The sequence below is a fragment of the Rhagoletis zephyria genome, unplaced genomic scaffold, assembly GCF_001687245.7.
Source record: "Rhagoletis zephyria isolate East Lansing unplaced genomic scaffold, Rhagoletis_zephyria_1.1 Rzeph_scaffold_00116, whole genome shotgun sequence".
Classification (NCBI taxonomy): domain Eukaryota; kingdom Metazoa; phylum Arthropoda; class Insecta; order Diptera; family Tephritidae; genus Rhagoletis; species Rhagoletis zephyria.
In genome coordinates this window covers 264128-278543 of record NW_016157200.1, presented here as the reverse complement: position 1 = coordinate 278543, position 14416 = coordinate 264128, and the positions used below count along the sequence as shown (strand labels likewise).

General features: G+C 35.2%; 2 protein-coding genes and 1 long non-coding RNA gene across 5 annotated transcripts in view; 1 reads left to right on the top strand and 2 right to left on the bottom strand.

The window, feature by feature from the left end:
* The window catches only part of LOC108378464 (uncharacterized), a 22486-nt gene that overhangs the window by 3281 nt on the left and 4789 nt on the right, over positions 1–14416 (top strand). The window lies entirely within an intron of this gene.
* On the bottom strand, positions 10158–10654 carry LOC108378453 (uncharacterized). Its single transcript, XM_017634755.1, has one exon. It carries the CDS (start codon positions 10419–10421, stop codon positions 10254–10256), a length of 168 nt encoding a protein of 55 aa, XP_017490244.1. The 5' UTR covers positions 10422–10654; the 3' UTR covers positions 10158–10253.
* Positions 12343–13249, bottom strand: UQCR-Q (Ubiquinol-cytochrome c reductase ubiquinone-binding protein). Of its 3 annotated transcripts, none has more exons than XM_017634744.1 (3): positions 13166–13249; positions 12629–12828; positions 12343–12567 (listed from the first exon to the last, which is right to left on the bottom strand). In XM_017634744.1, exons 2-3 carry the CDS (start codon positions 12801–12803, stop codon positions 12473–12475), a joined length of 270 nt encoding a protein of 89 aa, XP_017490233.1. In that variant the 5' UTR covers positions 12804–12828; positions 13166–13249; the 3' UTR covers positions 12343–12472. The 3 variants fall into 3 exon arrangements, with proteins under 3 accessions (XP_017490233.1, XP_017490219.1, XP_017490225.1); XM_017634730.1 differs by having other exon boundaries at positions 12345–12567; positions 13134–13246; XM_017634736.1 differs by having other exon boundaries at positions 12353–12567; positions 12629–12882; positions 13134–13232.

Sequence of the window (14416 nt, the reverse complement as noted above, 5' to 3'; positions counted from 1 at the left end):
TTTTTTTTTACTCAAAGTGAATAGAGCTTTGAACATTCTCTTAACAAATTAGTTTCGTTAACATTCGTATTATTTTCAAGAATTTACCGGGGTCTTTTGGTAAATGTGTCACAAAGCAACACTTGTATTCTGAATATAAATAATGTCGGTGGAGAACTTGGAAATACTGAAACCTCAAGTTAAAATGAAGTGTGTTATGAAGACTAACTGCTTTAGGAATCTCACCTCAAAACATATCTGCGAGACATGTAGTAAATATATATATTTTTTTTAATTTAGGAATTTCGATAATGCCATAACTAATCGCTAGAAGAAACTATTTATGTACATGTGACCCATACTTATTTTATTATGTAGCTCATTTTAAAGGGGAGGGGGTTGAGTATGGTTTGAAAATAACTTGTGTCAAAACCAAGCTAATTGGACAATCTTTTTGAGTACTACCTAAACACATATACTCATCATTTGAACATTCAAAAAAGCAGTAAAGTCTGTTTTACGAAAGCCAAGTCTGTTTAACATTTTATTTACGCCTTTACACTTGTTTTAAAGTTTGCCATCTTTTTACATTAAAATAATGCAATATTTTAGCCGCTATTAATTTCGCACAGAAAAAGTAATCATTTGACCTAATGTGCATTGGCATGATCAGGTAATGTTGAACAACGACATACTCCACTGTAAAAATGTTTAGGTACATACGTACATATATATGTACATATGTACATCTATGTATTTAGATATATTCGTACTATGTACAGGGTAATCCATTTTCTCATAGGGAAAGTAAAGTTAAAAAAAAGCGGAATATTTAAATGTCCATAGTACTTTTATTTCAGAACAAAGTTTTGACTATTTGCAGGACTTAATCCTTTTGAGATAATTTCCGACGACTTTTTCACACAATTTGGGCAATAACTTCACGTACTAATATTGTCCTCCAATTGATCCACAATTTAGGCGTTGTTCGCGGTTTCGCGCCAAATCTCGAAATCACGTATACTGCAAATCTTCCGCGTAATTGAGCCGTAACTGGCGGAGGTTTGTGTGTGCATGTGGCCGCGTTTTTTTGAAACCACATTTCTTCCAGAAAAATACATACCCAATTTGCCAAACGACTTCGTAAGGACGTCTTCTCCGACTCGTTCTGGTGAAGAATTTGTTCGCCAACGACTCGCCGTCGGATGAAAAGCACAGTTCGTCGGCGGGTCGCAAAAACGATCTTTAATAAAAACCATATAAATCCAATTTCAAGCTGTGTGCAATATTTATAAAAAAAAATGCAATCTAAATTAAAAGAAAAAATATAAAGTAGTTTTATAGCTGTGAGTGAAAATTTTGTATGGAAAAAATGAATTCGATTTGACGTCGTTTCGAGTTCACCCAAACGACTTCACCAGACCGACGTCGCACAGTGGGGCAAAAAAGGTTGCTGTGGTACAGAGATATATAATATCAACGCCAAACTCATGGGAAAAAATGGGAGTTATTGAAAAACGGGCGTGGCACCCGATGTACAAACTCAATTTCTCACATTAGAATGTGTATGGGATGTGAGAAATTAAGTTTGTATTGGAGGTGCCACGGCCCGTTTTTCAATAACTCCCATTTTTTCCCATGAGTTTGGCGTTGATATTATATATCTCTGTACCAAGTTGCAGCACTCTACGAAGAATACTTCCAGAGACATGTTGTGTGAAAAGTTCAGTTTGTATGGGAGGTGCCACGACTTCTTGATATACCAAAATTGCTTTTTTTCTATTATCATCCCTAGATAGTCTTGAGTCGATGTACAAAATTCCAAAAATATAGGTGCAGCTGTTCTCAAGTTTTTCGAACAGAAAAAAAAACGAAAAAAAAACGGCTTTCAAAATGTATATTAGTATAGATAACAAACAAAATGCATCCTTTAATTAAATGCATCCTATGGAAAAATGTTTATGAATAATTTTTAAAATAATTGCAGACATTTGAAATTAATTTCAAGTATTTTCCAAAAAAGTGGAAGCAATCAAACGTAAAAATTTTTTTTCTTCCATTTTTCAGCATAGATAACTAAAAAACTAGAGCTTTTCAAAAAAATCGCCATGAATAGATCGACGCGAAATTTAAATATCTTTTATTTAAAAAAACAAGAAACTTCAAATCGGTTCATATTTGGGCTCTCAAAATTGATTTGTCCACAGCAACCTTTTTTGCCCCACTGTGCGTCGTAACGGCTTCGATTCGACGAGGAAAAACGACGTCGGAAAAAACGACTTCGTTTCGAGTTCACCCAAACGACAACACGCGACCGACGTCGATTCGAACTCATCCTCGCTCTGTGGTAAATTGAGTATGTAAAGCAAGGCTTTACTTTTCCAGACTCGAGTTGGATAACCCTGTAAATATGTACGAGTATGCCGGTCCATAAATGGTCTAGAGTTTCATTTACATACGACTTACGTAAACTTTTATTGGTTAGCAATTTATCTTGCAGCAATTCCCTTTATGAAGTACACGCAGCACGCGAATAAATGCAAAGAATAGGGTCAAAAAAATTAGGTCATTTCTTTCATTATTAAACTCGTAATTACTTTATTGCGTAATATATTTGTACATGCAATCCATTTAACCGTATTCAAATGCATTTTCTGATACAAATGCATGACATTAATTTCATTAATTTTCCATTATACATACATAAATGTTTTCTTTTCAGAGGTCTTCTCTCTGTGTGCCATAACGCCAGAGCAGGCCATAAGTTGAAGCGGATCAACCGTCCTCCTTTGGGGAGGATGGTTCTCCTCAAATGTGATTTGGCCTACTCAAAAATATAGTTCTTCTCTGTCTTCCTTTTGAGCAAAAATTTCCCCCTTGTCCCCCCAGAATATTATTATTTCCTAATCGTACACAATCATTGTATTCAAAAGGCGTTTACATTGTCCAGTTAAATCATGTAACCTTTTCATTCACCTAACCGCCTGTGAAAGTTGAACAGTGTAAACGCTTTTAGCCTTAATCAATAATATTTAATACGGCTTTTCCACGGGGCACCGAAAACGCCGATATGGAAACTATGCATTTAGACATTATTTCGGTTTCATCCGAAACTGTTCATGATGCTTTATTTCGGATTTTGCCATATGCATTATTTCGGTTTTGAACCGAAACTGTGCATATATGCATTATCTCGTTTTTTTTTCATATGAATTATTTCGGTTTTCCACCGAAACTTTGCATATATGCATTATTTCATTTTCCATAAGCACAATTTCAGGGTGCCAAGTCGGTTTTAATATTTGTTAGTAACCTTGCAGTACAAATTATGAGAGGTTGTGAAAATAATTAATGTATCAGCCCTATTCTGCAACTGCAACGAATCGTAGACATGGAATGCTGTAATTCGAATCGTATTTTCGAACTTTCGAAATTCATAACAATGCCATGCCTGAAAACGAACCAGTAAGAAATGGACAGCTTTTTTTCGTAATTTCGTACAAAAACAATACTGTGTCGGGCGAGATAAAAGATATAAGTCGATGTGTGTTTGCAGGAAATATTAGTGGGTTTCAATTAAACAGATAAATTTGCCTTTCGCATATACGTATAGTTTTATCCATTGCTTTATATAAACGAACAAAGAAGAATCTCTGTTCCCCCTTATCGATAAACTTGGATCCGGTTTATTTATTTGTACAATGATTTTCGGTTGTTGTGTCCAAGGGCGTGATCCGAATCTAAAAATTTTAACATGCACGTGTAGTCAAAGGATTAAGCTTTAATTTAAGATAAATACTTTAAATTCCCGAGCACTAGTTTATTAATATATTCGGTTTTAACTGTGTACTTCTTTGTAAATTTTGATGTGGGTTCTGTGTTCTGGATGGCTTAGGCGGAGCAGTGTTGCCAGTTTTTTTTCAGCCATACCGGACAACCGCATAATTTGTCACAAAAATGTGGGATTTACAAAAATTTAACCGGACGAATGAGAAATAAAAAATTTGCTTTAAAAGCCCATATATTCGCAAAGGTGATCCATTTCAAGCATTTCTGAAATTTACCGTTATATGAAAAGCGGCCGTAATTTTAGTCCGATTTCAATAATTTTCAACGTTTTGTGGCAAGCACAATAAAAATACCGAGTTTGGTATAAATTAGTAGAACGGTTACCGATATACATACATGTGATCATAAGTGGGCGGTGCCACGCCTATTTCCCAAAATTTTACCATAATCGTATTTCTTGGTAAAAAATTGTTGCAAGCGTCAATTTTGAATAAATTAGCTTTAATATTTACTGATTTATCGAAGATTCCGTATATCTCTAAATTGCCCTTATATGGACTGTGGGCGTAGTTATTGTCCGATTTTAAAAATGCTGTATGCTGTACCAAGCCCAACAACTGTGCCAAGTTTGGATGAAATCGGTGCAGCGGTTGCCAGGATATACACATGTAACCATAAGTGGGCGTGGCTACACCCATTTTCTAAAAATTTATAATATTCGTATTTTTTGTCTGGAAATTATTGTAAATATCAATTTTGAGTGAATTACCTTCAGTAGTTACTAAAATATCGCAGTTTTCGTATTTCTCGAAATTACCGTTATATGGGAAGTGGGCGTGGTTACAGTCCGATTTCGCCCATTTTCAATACCAACCTACCTTGGATTAACGGAAACCTACATACCAGATTTCATTGAGATATCTCAATTTTTGCTCGAGTTATCGTGTACACGGCCGGACGGACAGACGGACAGACAGACAGTCACCGCTTAATCGATTTCTCTATTCATTCTGAGCATTTATGTATACATTTGTCTATATCTATCTCGATTCATTTTGGCTGTTACAAACAACCGTTATGTGAACAAAATTAATATACCCTTGTGCGCAAGTGCGCTCGGGTATAATCACAACACAGGTATCCACATATTTTCATTTTATTTCCCAAATGCGGTGTGGCGCGTTTTCTTCCAACGCTTTTTTATATGGAAGAAAACAAGCATCACCGTAAAAAAAAATTTCAAAAATCAATGGTAAGTGATACTGCAATCATGCAATTGTTTCTATAAATATTGAATGGGTTACAAAACTGCATACTGAAAATGTTTCTAAGAAATCTAATAAAAGGCTCGAATTTTTGCTGAATATTTTTTTTATTGCACAAAAGTTTGGTATATTTATATTTATATGGTTTTTGTTAAATAATAAGCTGTATTATAAAAAAAAACCTAAAATTAAATAACAAAAAAAACATCTTGTGGTGCGCTTATAATTTCGGCACGGGCTTACGGTTGCCAGACGTACTGATTTTATCAGTACAGTACTGACTTTTCAACTCTTGTACTGATTTTATTCATTTGTTCAATCAGTACGCTAATGTACCTGATTTTGCAAAATTTGTACTGATTTGTACTGAATTTTCAAACTAAATACTTTACGATTTTCTTAAGGTTTTTACATAACGTTCGAGCTTCCTTAAACTGTACAGTAAAAAGTAAGAAGAAAATAATTTAATTATAGTCGACAGTTGACATGTTTCATATAATGTTTGGTATGTCCTAGAATTTAATACGACAAAATGATCTGTCCTTTTATGGGCATATCGCCGCATTCCAAATGCAATAATACGATGCAGCTTAAATTATTTCAAAGTACGGCTGACGTTTGTTTGTCGAATGTTGTTAGTTATCTCGAAAATAACTTTCAGTTTAATAACAACAAATTTGAAGATTCGAATGGCTTTTGCCTATAACTTACATTTTACTGACCTTGTAAAAGAGTTTTGCATACAAGACATAAAGTTAGATACTCTTTTCAGCGAATTCTTAGTCTTTCACCTTTTTTTCGTAGTTGAAAAAATGAATTTAAGCCATGAGGAAATATAGATGAAGTCCTTAAATAGTAGAACTTTTTCACAGTTTGAAATATGTAATTTTTTTTTTTTGTAATACCACACTCAAACTTAGCAACTGAGAGTATAAAATTTGCTTCCTGGCGCAAAGAGCGAAACCGGCTTCTAATACAATTTTTTAAAGTAAAATTCAAATTAAAAATAGTTTTAAAATGAAATGTATAGAATCCCTCGACTATTTAAAGACTGAAGATGGAAATGATCTCATTAGTGCTATTCAAAAATATCAAATATAAAATAATTTATTGACTTCGGTGTATAATGATGTGTATACTCATGTTAAAATTAACGATACTTTTATTTTTTATAAACTATGTTTTATTTATGTATATACCAAAATATTGTTAAAAACAAGAACGCGTTTTAAATTATTTTCTGTTACTTAAATTCATAATTTTGCTTTGAATAAAAATGTACTGAAGAGTACTGATTTTTTTAGCATGAAAAAGTCTAACGTACTGATTTCCCGCATAAAAAATCTGTTTGCGACTGAATTCATGACGCAAGCTTCCACAATTTAACAAGAAATATATCATTAAATAAAACAGAGAATTTTTATTAATTTTCGATTTTGATCGAAACTGCCGACCAATCGGTTAATTTCTTACGATTAATTGGAATTATTAATCGAGTGCTTTCGATTATTAAATTTTGTTTGCCATCACTAAGTGCGATCTGGGCTCGAATCGTAACATCCGTTCACGGATCGAAAACGATACGAAAGAAAATTACGTGATACGTCAGGCAGTAAAAACTAAATGGGACAAAGAGTACGTTCACGTATGTCATAATCCGAAAAAGGTGTTTTTTACGTGACGAGTAGTACGATATCGTATGTGAGGATTCGAGCCCTGATTTGTGTAAGCAGTGTTACCACAAAAAAATTACCAAATTCCTAACAAAAAATGAAAAATCCTCAAAATTCGAACAAATTACTCAAAATTTTCTTAATACAGATATGAGTACTGTGTACTGCATACTATTTACATATACTTAGTATAAAATTTAATAACATTCTCCAATTCAATTGGTACATTTGCTCTTGCGTTTCAAACAAAGTATCACCGTAATTTTTATTGTTGCAACTATATCAGTGCTCAATCTGGTCCTCAGGTCAGTCCTACACATTTTTAAACTACTAAATATACGCTCTACTGAAGTATTAGAAAAGGGCTATATTAGTAATGCAGATATAATTTTTTTTAATTGGGAAACTTATATTAACCTGAAGAATCTTTTAATTCAAAAACTTTTTTCCTATTATTTTCTGGATCTAATGAAAAATCAATATGAATATCCTTATGAACGAAAAGTGCGTGTTCTCTCCATTCGTTAGCGAGATTTTACAAGTTCAAAATAAGTTGAAAATAAGTAACGCACGCTTCTTTTGAGCTTTTTCGGCTTTCATTTTCATGTTCCCTCTTTATTACCGCCAAGCAATAATAGGAGCGTTCCTTATCTCCCAGAAATAGTCAGAAAAAGTCCGAAGTAGTCAGATTTAGTCCAAAAAGCGTTCCTTAACTCGGAAATGACAGCAAAAATGAGAGAGCAACACACAGTGAGAGTGACTCTCATTAGTCCGAAGTAGTCAGATTTAGTCAGAAGAATTTTTTCTGGCAAAATCCTGAAAAGTGTCAAACTCAACTGAATTTAAATTAACGGAAATTAAAGAATACGNCTTGTGCTTGTGTGAATGTGTTTTGTACATACATTTCCATTCTTATTTGACGTTAGCTTTGTTGTTGCCATTCTTTGGACTAAAAATTTGGTTTTTTGCGTTCCTTTACTTTTCCTGTTATTCTCTTTTAGTGAGCGCATTTTGTTTACGCTCTGGCATTTTGACACTTTTCAGATTTTAGTCCAAAAGGATAAGGAATGAACCTATTATGTGTATACATGTTTATAAGCTGTCAAAATTTTACCTAGCCTCATGAGCTAGGTAAAAATTCTGACGTTCGTTTTCACCACGAGAAATGTCAAATTTTTACTTTGATCCGTCAAAATTTCCTCTTTTTTCATTTAGGTGACAAATTTTGTATGGATAAATGTACACAATAGTAGCATTTAGAGCTAAATGTACTTTTACGCGTAAGCAAAAACAGCCCATACATAGAATAAAAGATTGCGCCAATCAGAGAGGATTTTTGATAATAATTTTTGTGTGACGTCACACTGGTGCATTTGCAGAAATGCCAAAACGCGAGCAAGAATGGAAGAATAAGAAAAAATGTTGCAAGCAAAACGTAAACAAGATGCACAAGTGTGATGTCATAAAAACAGCGCTTCTGTCAAATTCACTGAGACCGGAATAGCGGTACCGAGATCGGCGCCATCTTTGTTCTCTACATCGTGACCAGGGATCATATCGTCGTTTAAAATACAAAACCGCGTATCAACAAAATGCCAAACCGCGTATGTGAATTATGTAAATTATCTTCTAGAGAGTAAAAACACTCATATTTCAAAATGGTTCTCTTTTTAAAAGCTTTTTTTATAAAGCAATCGCTTACCTGGCCAGTATATTTCAAGACGAATGGATAAGGATTGAGCCAAGAGCTTGAGTGCGCAAATCCACTTTTTGGCAGCTAATTCAGTTACGCGGTTTTGCAGAATGACGATACGCGGTTTTGTACTTTAAACGACGATATGATCGTCTGCGTAACATCGCCCTTTGCGATGTTTCATGAATCGCACTAATGGCCATTTTTATGAACGTAATGCCCAACATTGTCACTTGTACGCAAGGGCATTATAACTTTGTTCACATAACGGTTGTTTGCAACAGGCTAAACGAATCGAGAGAGATATAGACAAATGTATACATAAATGATCAGAATGAAAAGAGAAATCGACAACGAGTTGAAAATTATTGAAATCCGACAAAATTACGTCCGCTTTTCATATAACGGTAAATTTCAGAAATGCTTGAAACTTCAATATTTCGAAATTTAAGGACGCTAATTTACTCAAAATTGATACACCTCTGCTTACCATCTAGCGGTAGCTTTCGGAAAGGTAAAAACATATATTTAACACTTGCGCCGGGTATTTAATGTTCGGCTCCGCCCGAAGTTAGACTTTCATACTTGTTTTATTTTTTTTTTATCACAAATGAAAAAAATTTTGTTTTATGTATATTTTTTTGCAATACGGATGCTCTTTAGTTTCTTTTTTCTTGTTTTCGCCAACTATATTTACCCGTTTTGGAAAAAAAAAAATTAAAACTGCATACGTCCTCAAATTTTTCCTGAAAGCAGTAATTAAGGAGTGCAAATTCTTTATGGAAATTTCAATAAAGTTTGGAATTCCGATGTTTGGAGTTTTTGTTGTATTAGCCATAACTCTATATAGGGGGTCTTCATCAAAAGGATAAACTCTTGATAAACTTGATAAATTTATCATTTTGATAAATGAACTGTCAAAATTTCCAAGAGGTAAACCGTAGACCAATTGAGGAAAAAACGAATGTCGGTTCTTGAATTTTTTTGAATCGAGATGTAATCGTCCCTGCCATACGCAGCAAGTGTAGGGTGTCTGGCCCAGGGTTTGACTTGATTTCAGCTGAAGAAAGCGTAGCAGACGTTTCCCTATGGACGAACAACGTTTAAAGGCCGGTTACTCATTGTCTGGTTATCACTACCTCCCTGTTAAACATCATTATCGATGCTTTCGGCATCATGCACATAAAGCAGTTATTGTATTTTGAGCTTCTACCTCCGATTTGAGTTAACCAGACATTGAACAACAGGCCCTAGGAGATTTCGCCGACTTAAACAGGGTTAGAATGCCGAAACAACAGCCTTTTGAGGGGCAAAACCCCGAGTCATTCCGGTACGTAGAACCAGCTGTCGCGGGAATGGCTGTAATTCCGTACACCACCCATTTTCTCCAGCGAATGGTATTTTACTGACGTCCGAGTCTGTAAACGTACTGTAATTTTTGGATGTCTCTGCAAAGCCAAAAAAAGCTCTTTTACCGTCTTCATATCCAAACATTATAGCTTGATACACATACTATGTGTTTACCATTTATATTGGCTGCGTTTCTTTATACATACATTCCGAATAATCCAATTTCACAGCCGTAATAAACAGAAAGTAAAGTAACAAAAAAGGTTATTCCAAAAGATCAGAATGAATAAAGAAATGCAGCCATTATATTCTTCCAATCAAGACATGAATTTCAACCACTATGTGAATTTTCTTCCCTGGGAATGTATTGTATGGTTTATGCAAAAGCTGTAATTGGAAACAAAAAACTATAGTTGACATAGGTATCTAAGAAATATTAATTTATTTGAATACTACATTTCCAGCATCACACCAAACCCCACCTTCTTTTTTTCTTTGTTACCATTAGGTGCCACAAAAACTTCGGAAACGATTCTTAAGTAAAATCACAATAAAGAGGATTCCTACTGCTACGGTGAATACTTGTATGTTGATGATTTTCGAATCCAGCACCGATCTCAACAGATTATGAAACGTTTGACCACGCATTTCGTTACTGCAGCAATCTTCCATCTTGTACTACTATCCAATTTCATCCGATATTGTCCTGCAGATGCTTTATCTAAATTATTAAATGCGCAGAACCGTTCTGTAGTATTTGTGACCACTTTCAAAGCTTATATAAATAAATTTTCCACTGTTGTGGCTTTTAGGAATCCGCCAAAATTATTGTAGAAAAATTTGCTAAAAAAACAAGAATTTTATTAAATGACAAAAGCAAAATTTGACTTGTTGAAGCAGCTGACACAATACGTCATGTGTGCTTTACGTTACGTTTACTACAGGGTGACACACGGAAAATTCACGCAATGACGTACACAGCAGAAATTTTTATTCAACTGGCCAATTACAGAAACATTAGGCTCTAGGCCGTACGCAACGTGATCCCGCTGGTGGGCAAATCAGCACAGAAATTATTCGCGTACCCAACAAAATGGGTAGTAGAGAGCGAAAATTGGTACGTATTTGATCTTCTTCCTGCCCGAAACAGCCTGGACCTCAAGCCTGGAGTTTCTGATCGGGAGCCACAGATGTGGCCACCCGAACAGACAGCTGCTTGCAGATGAGCCCTTGCCTAGGCACGTCAGGAGGCATCTATACGAACTGACGGGCGAAGTCCAGAGGTTCATCAAGCAGCCTTTGGACCTGTCAGCTTACCGACTGGCCCTGAACGGCATTCACAGGGAGTTAGTCTCGAGTTATGTAGACTCTAGACCTGTGAATGACGTTCTAGGCACATCACCACCGGACATAGACTAGACGGAGCTTCATCTGTCTCGGGAGATAGAACAACAAGTGCCCAACTTCGCTCTGGCTACTGCAGCAGGTTAAATTCATACCTGAGTAGACTGAATGCGGATGTGCCAAATGAGTGTCCGGCATGCGGAGAGACCCCACATGACTCGAAACATCTCTTCGCATGCCCGGAAAACCCGACAACCTTAACGGCTTTGTCCCTGTGAATCGACCCGGTGGAGGCTGCACGCTTCATACAACAACAACAACCGGTATCGCACTTTTTATTATGTATAGCAACTAATCTCAGAATACAGAAAAGGGCAAACAGGATCCACATTTCCTTTTTTGACATGTACATTTCGAAGTGATTACTAACTTTGCTCCCATGTGTTTAACAATTTATGTAAACATATACCAAAATCGTGAAAAGCGGGAAACAGGAAATTCTGCTATTAGACTCAATAACCAGTTGCGATACGTATTGCGAATTTAAGTAAATATGCAGTTGCCCATCGGCTTTCAGTCGTCATACAATGGGCCACAAATAAAGATAATTTAGGTAGGCCTTCTTAAGTGAAGTCATTCTAAGAGGCCTACCCAAGAAGGGCTGAAAAAGTACTTTGTCGTCCGTCCATAGTAAAACCATGGAAACCAAAAGTAAAAAGTGAACCGGTTCGGGGAAAATTAAACTCATGATAAGGCTGATTAATTATTTAACATTACAAATGAATTCCAATAAAAATTTTATATTACAATAACACATATTTCTATAAACCTTAAGCAAATACTTCAAAGATGTATGATTTTTATAAATTAAAGAAGAAACTTAAAAGAACTCTACCAAAAGGCCTTTGAAGTACGTCCTATGGGTAGCGAAAGAGGAAGACCTTCAATTTGTACCACTCCATACAAAAAATAAAGGAGAAAGGAATGTAGAGTGGAAGGTCTCTTGATTCTCAGGAAGGCCTATCGGAAGGGCTTTTAACTCCTGAAATTATATACTGGGTAGTTAAGGCAGATCGACATTCACCAACACGAATCCTTTCATTTAACACTTGGGGAATATTTTGTTTAGCTTAACGGATACGACCCTAGGAAGCTATTCGGAGAATTTAAATTATATAAGTTATATAAATCCAGTATATAAATATTTAAGTTAAATACAAGCCTATTTTCATAGACAAGAGAAGTTACATAGTTTTTAGATTGAAATAAACCACAAAATTTAATAAGCTGCATAAATTTGTTCTACTTTTCAAATTAAACTACATATGATGTATTTAATTTAAAATTTTTGTGGTGTGTGGTTTTATTTAAACAACCGTTTATTCATCATTCTCAAATTCCTTGGGATTCTTGCGAGACAAGTGGTGGTGTTCACGTTCCGTCAGGTCATAGATCAAGTATCCAACAATGAAAGCTATAAAATCACACAAATAATAAATCAATTCAATAATTCAAGTTGAGATTTCATAACTTACGCGGTGTCACAATAAAAATATTGGAACGGATGCGTCTGAAAATGTTGGGCAAACCTTTGCTTATCGCGCCAGCAAACGCACGCTGTTCAAATGGCGACAATTTATAGGTGACAATGCCATGTACCTTGGCCAAGTTGCCAAAGTGGGCTCCAAGCAGGGACGAGGTGACGCGCATCTTGTTTGACTATGTATTCTCTACACTAGAATTACAAACGAACACTGGTGATTAGATGGCATTATATGATGTCAGCAAGCTAAGAGGTGGACAATTATTTGTATAAATATGCAAATGGTTATTATAAACATTTTGTTAAATATTTTTTCTAAAATTCCTGCCGCAATCCGAGTTATGTAATTTTTTGTAGATCTTTAGCTCTGTAGCTACAGCGGGCGCTTATGCACGTTTGCGACACTTTTGCCCAAAATATGCATATTTATAGCCCTTTCGATATAATGTAATTTGCACATTATTTTTGGAAAATTCGCACACAAAATGTTTTATTACCTTGATCAAAGGAAAACACAAAAATTACGTGCCTTTAAACGGATCGACAACACCTCGACAATTTGCAACACAATGACAAACACACACAGGAACAGAACGTTTTAAGGTTCGTAAGTCATGTCAACTCACAGAAATTTCCCTTTTGTTCTTGTAAATTATAAATTTTATAACCATATATTCATGTGTTTAAAACTTTCCGTAAGATGACTAAAATATATTTAGTTGTTGATAGTTTTTTTAAGGTCAAAGATATTTTACTTAATTAAAAATTACTTGAAATTAAAAATATCATAATAATTTTTGGGCTGTATTATGGTGCCCTTAATCGGGATAGACAACATTGTACGCCCTACAAATGACCAGTGTTGCCGCGAATCCTTTTAGCGGTAGCCAAATTCCTTTCGCTGACAACACACAATCAGTTATGCCTTTCAATTTCTTCACACACATTGCTTGTCAAAAATTATCAAAATCGAAAGTCATTACGCATGATGGGATAATAACAAGGTGTTATCAGTAGCGACGTGTTTGTTGTAATTTTGACAAGATCGGCATGCTTATTTTCAGTGCTACCGATCTTAATTTTTATCTATTTATTATTATTTTTTCAGCTTTAAGCTGAAATTAGTCGAGAACGCAGAACGTATACTTAAACGCAGTCTGTATACGCAGAATTTTGTCGATTACTGGAGCCCTCAGTATTGCTTACTACACTGTTGCCACTCATCAATGCCTTTTCATAAACTTACCCTTTCAACTACAATTTTTCGTGCTATAATAGATTTTAAAACCTTATTCAATAGTAAACTTCAAATATTTTAAACATATTTTGAATAGGAACTTATAACTTTTTTACCATCTGTAAAACTGACGAAGTGGCAACCATCTAAAGAAGGAAGGAGAAATCAGCTGACAAGGAAAAATCTAAATTCCGCAGATTTCTGCGCTACGGGCTACAACTACAGAAAAATTCTGCGGTGTTGAGTTTTCATTTACATGACGCTTTGGTAAGACAGATCGTGTCAGCTGACTCGGGTTTACGTACCGGTAGGTTTACGTTCTTGACTAATTTCAGCTTTACTTACAACCATCATGATGCAATAAAACAGGTGTTATCAGTTGGCAACTTCTCGCTCTAATTCCGCCATATTAGGAGCGTTCCTTATCTCCCNCTATTTATTATTATTTTTTCAGCTTTAAGCTGAAATTAGTCGAGAACGCAGAACGTATACTTAAACGCAGTCTGTATACGCAGAATTTTGTCGATTACTGGAGCCCTCAGT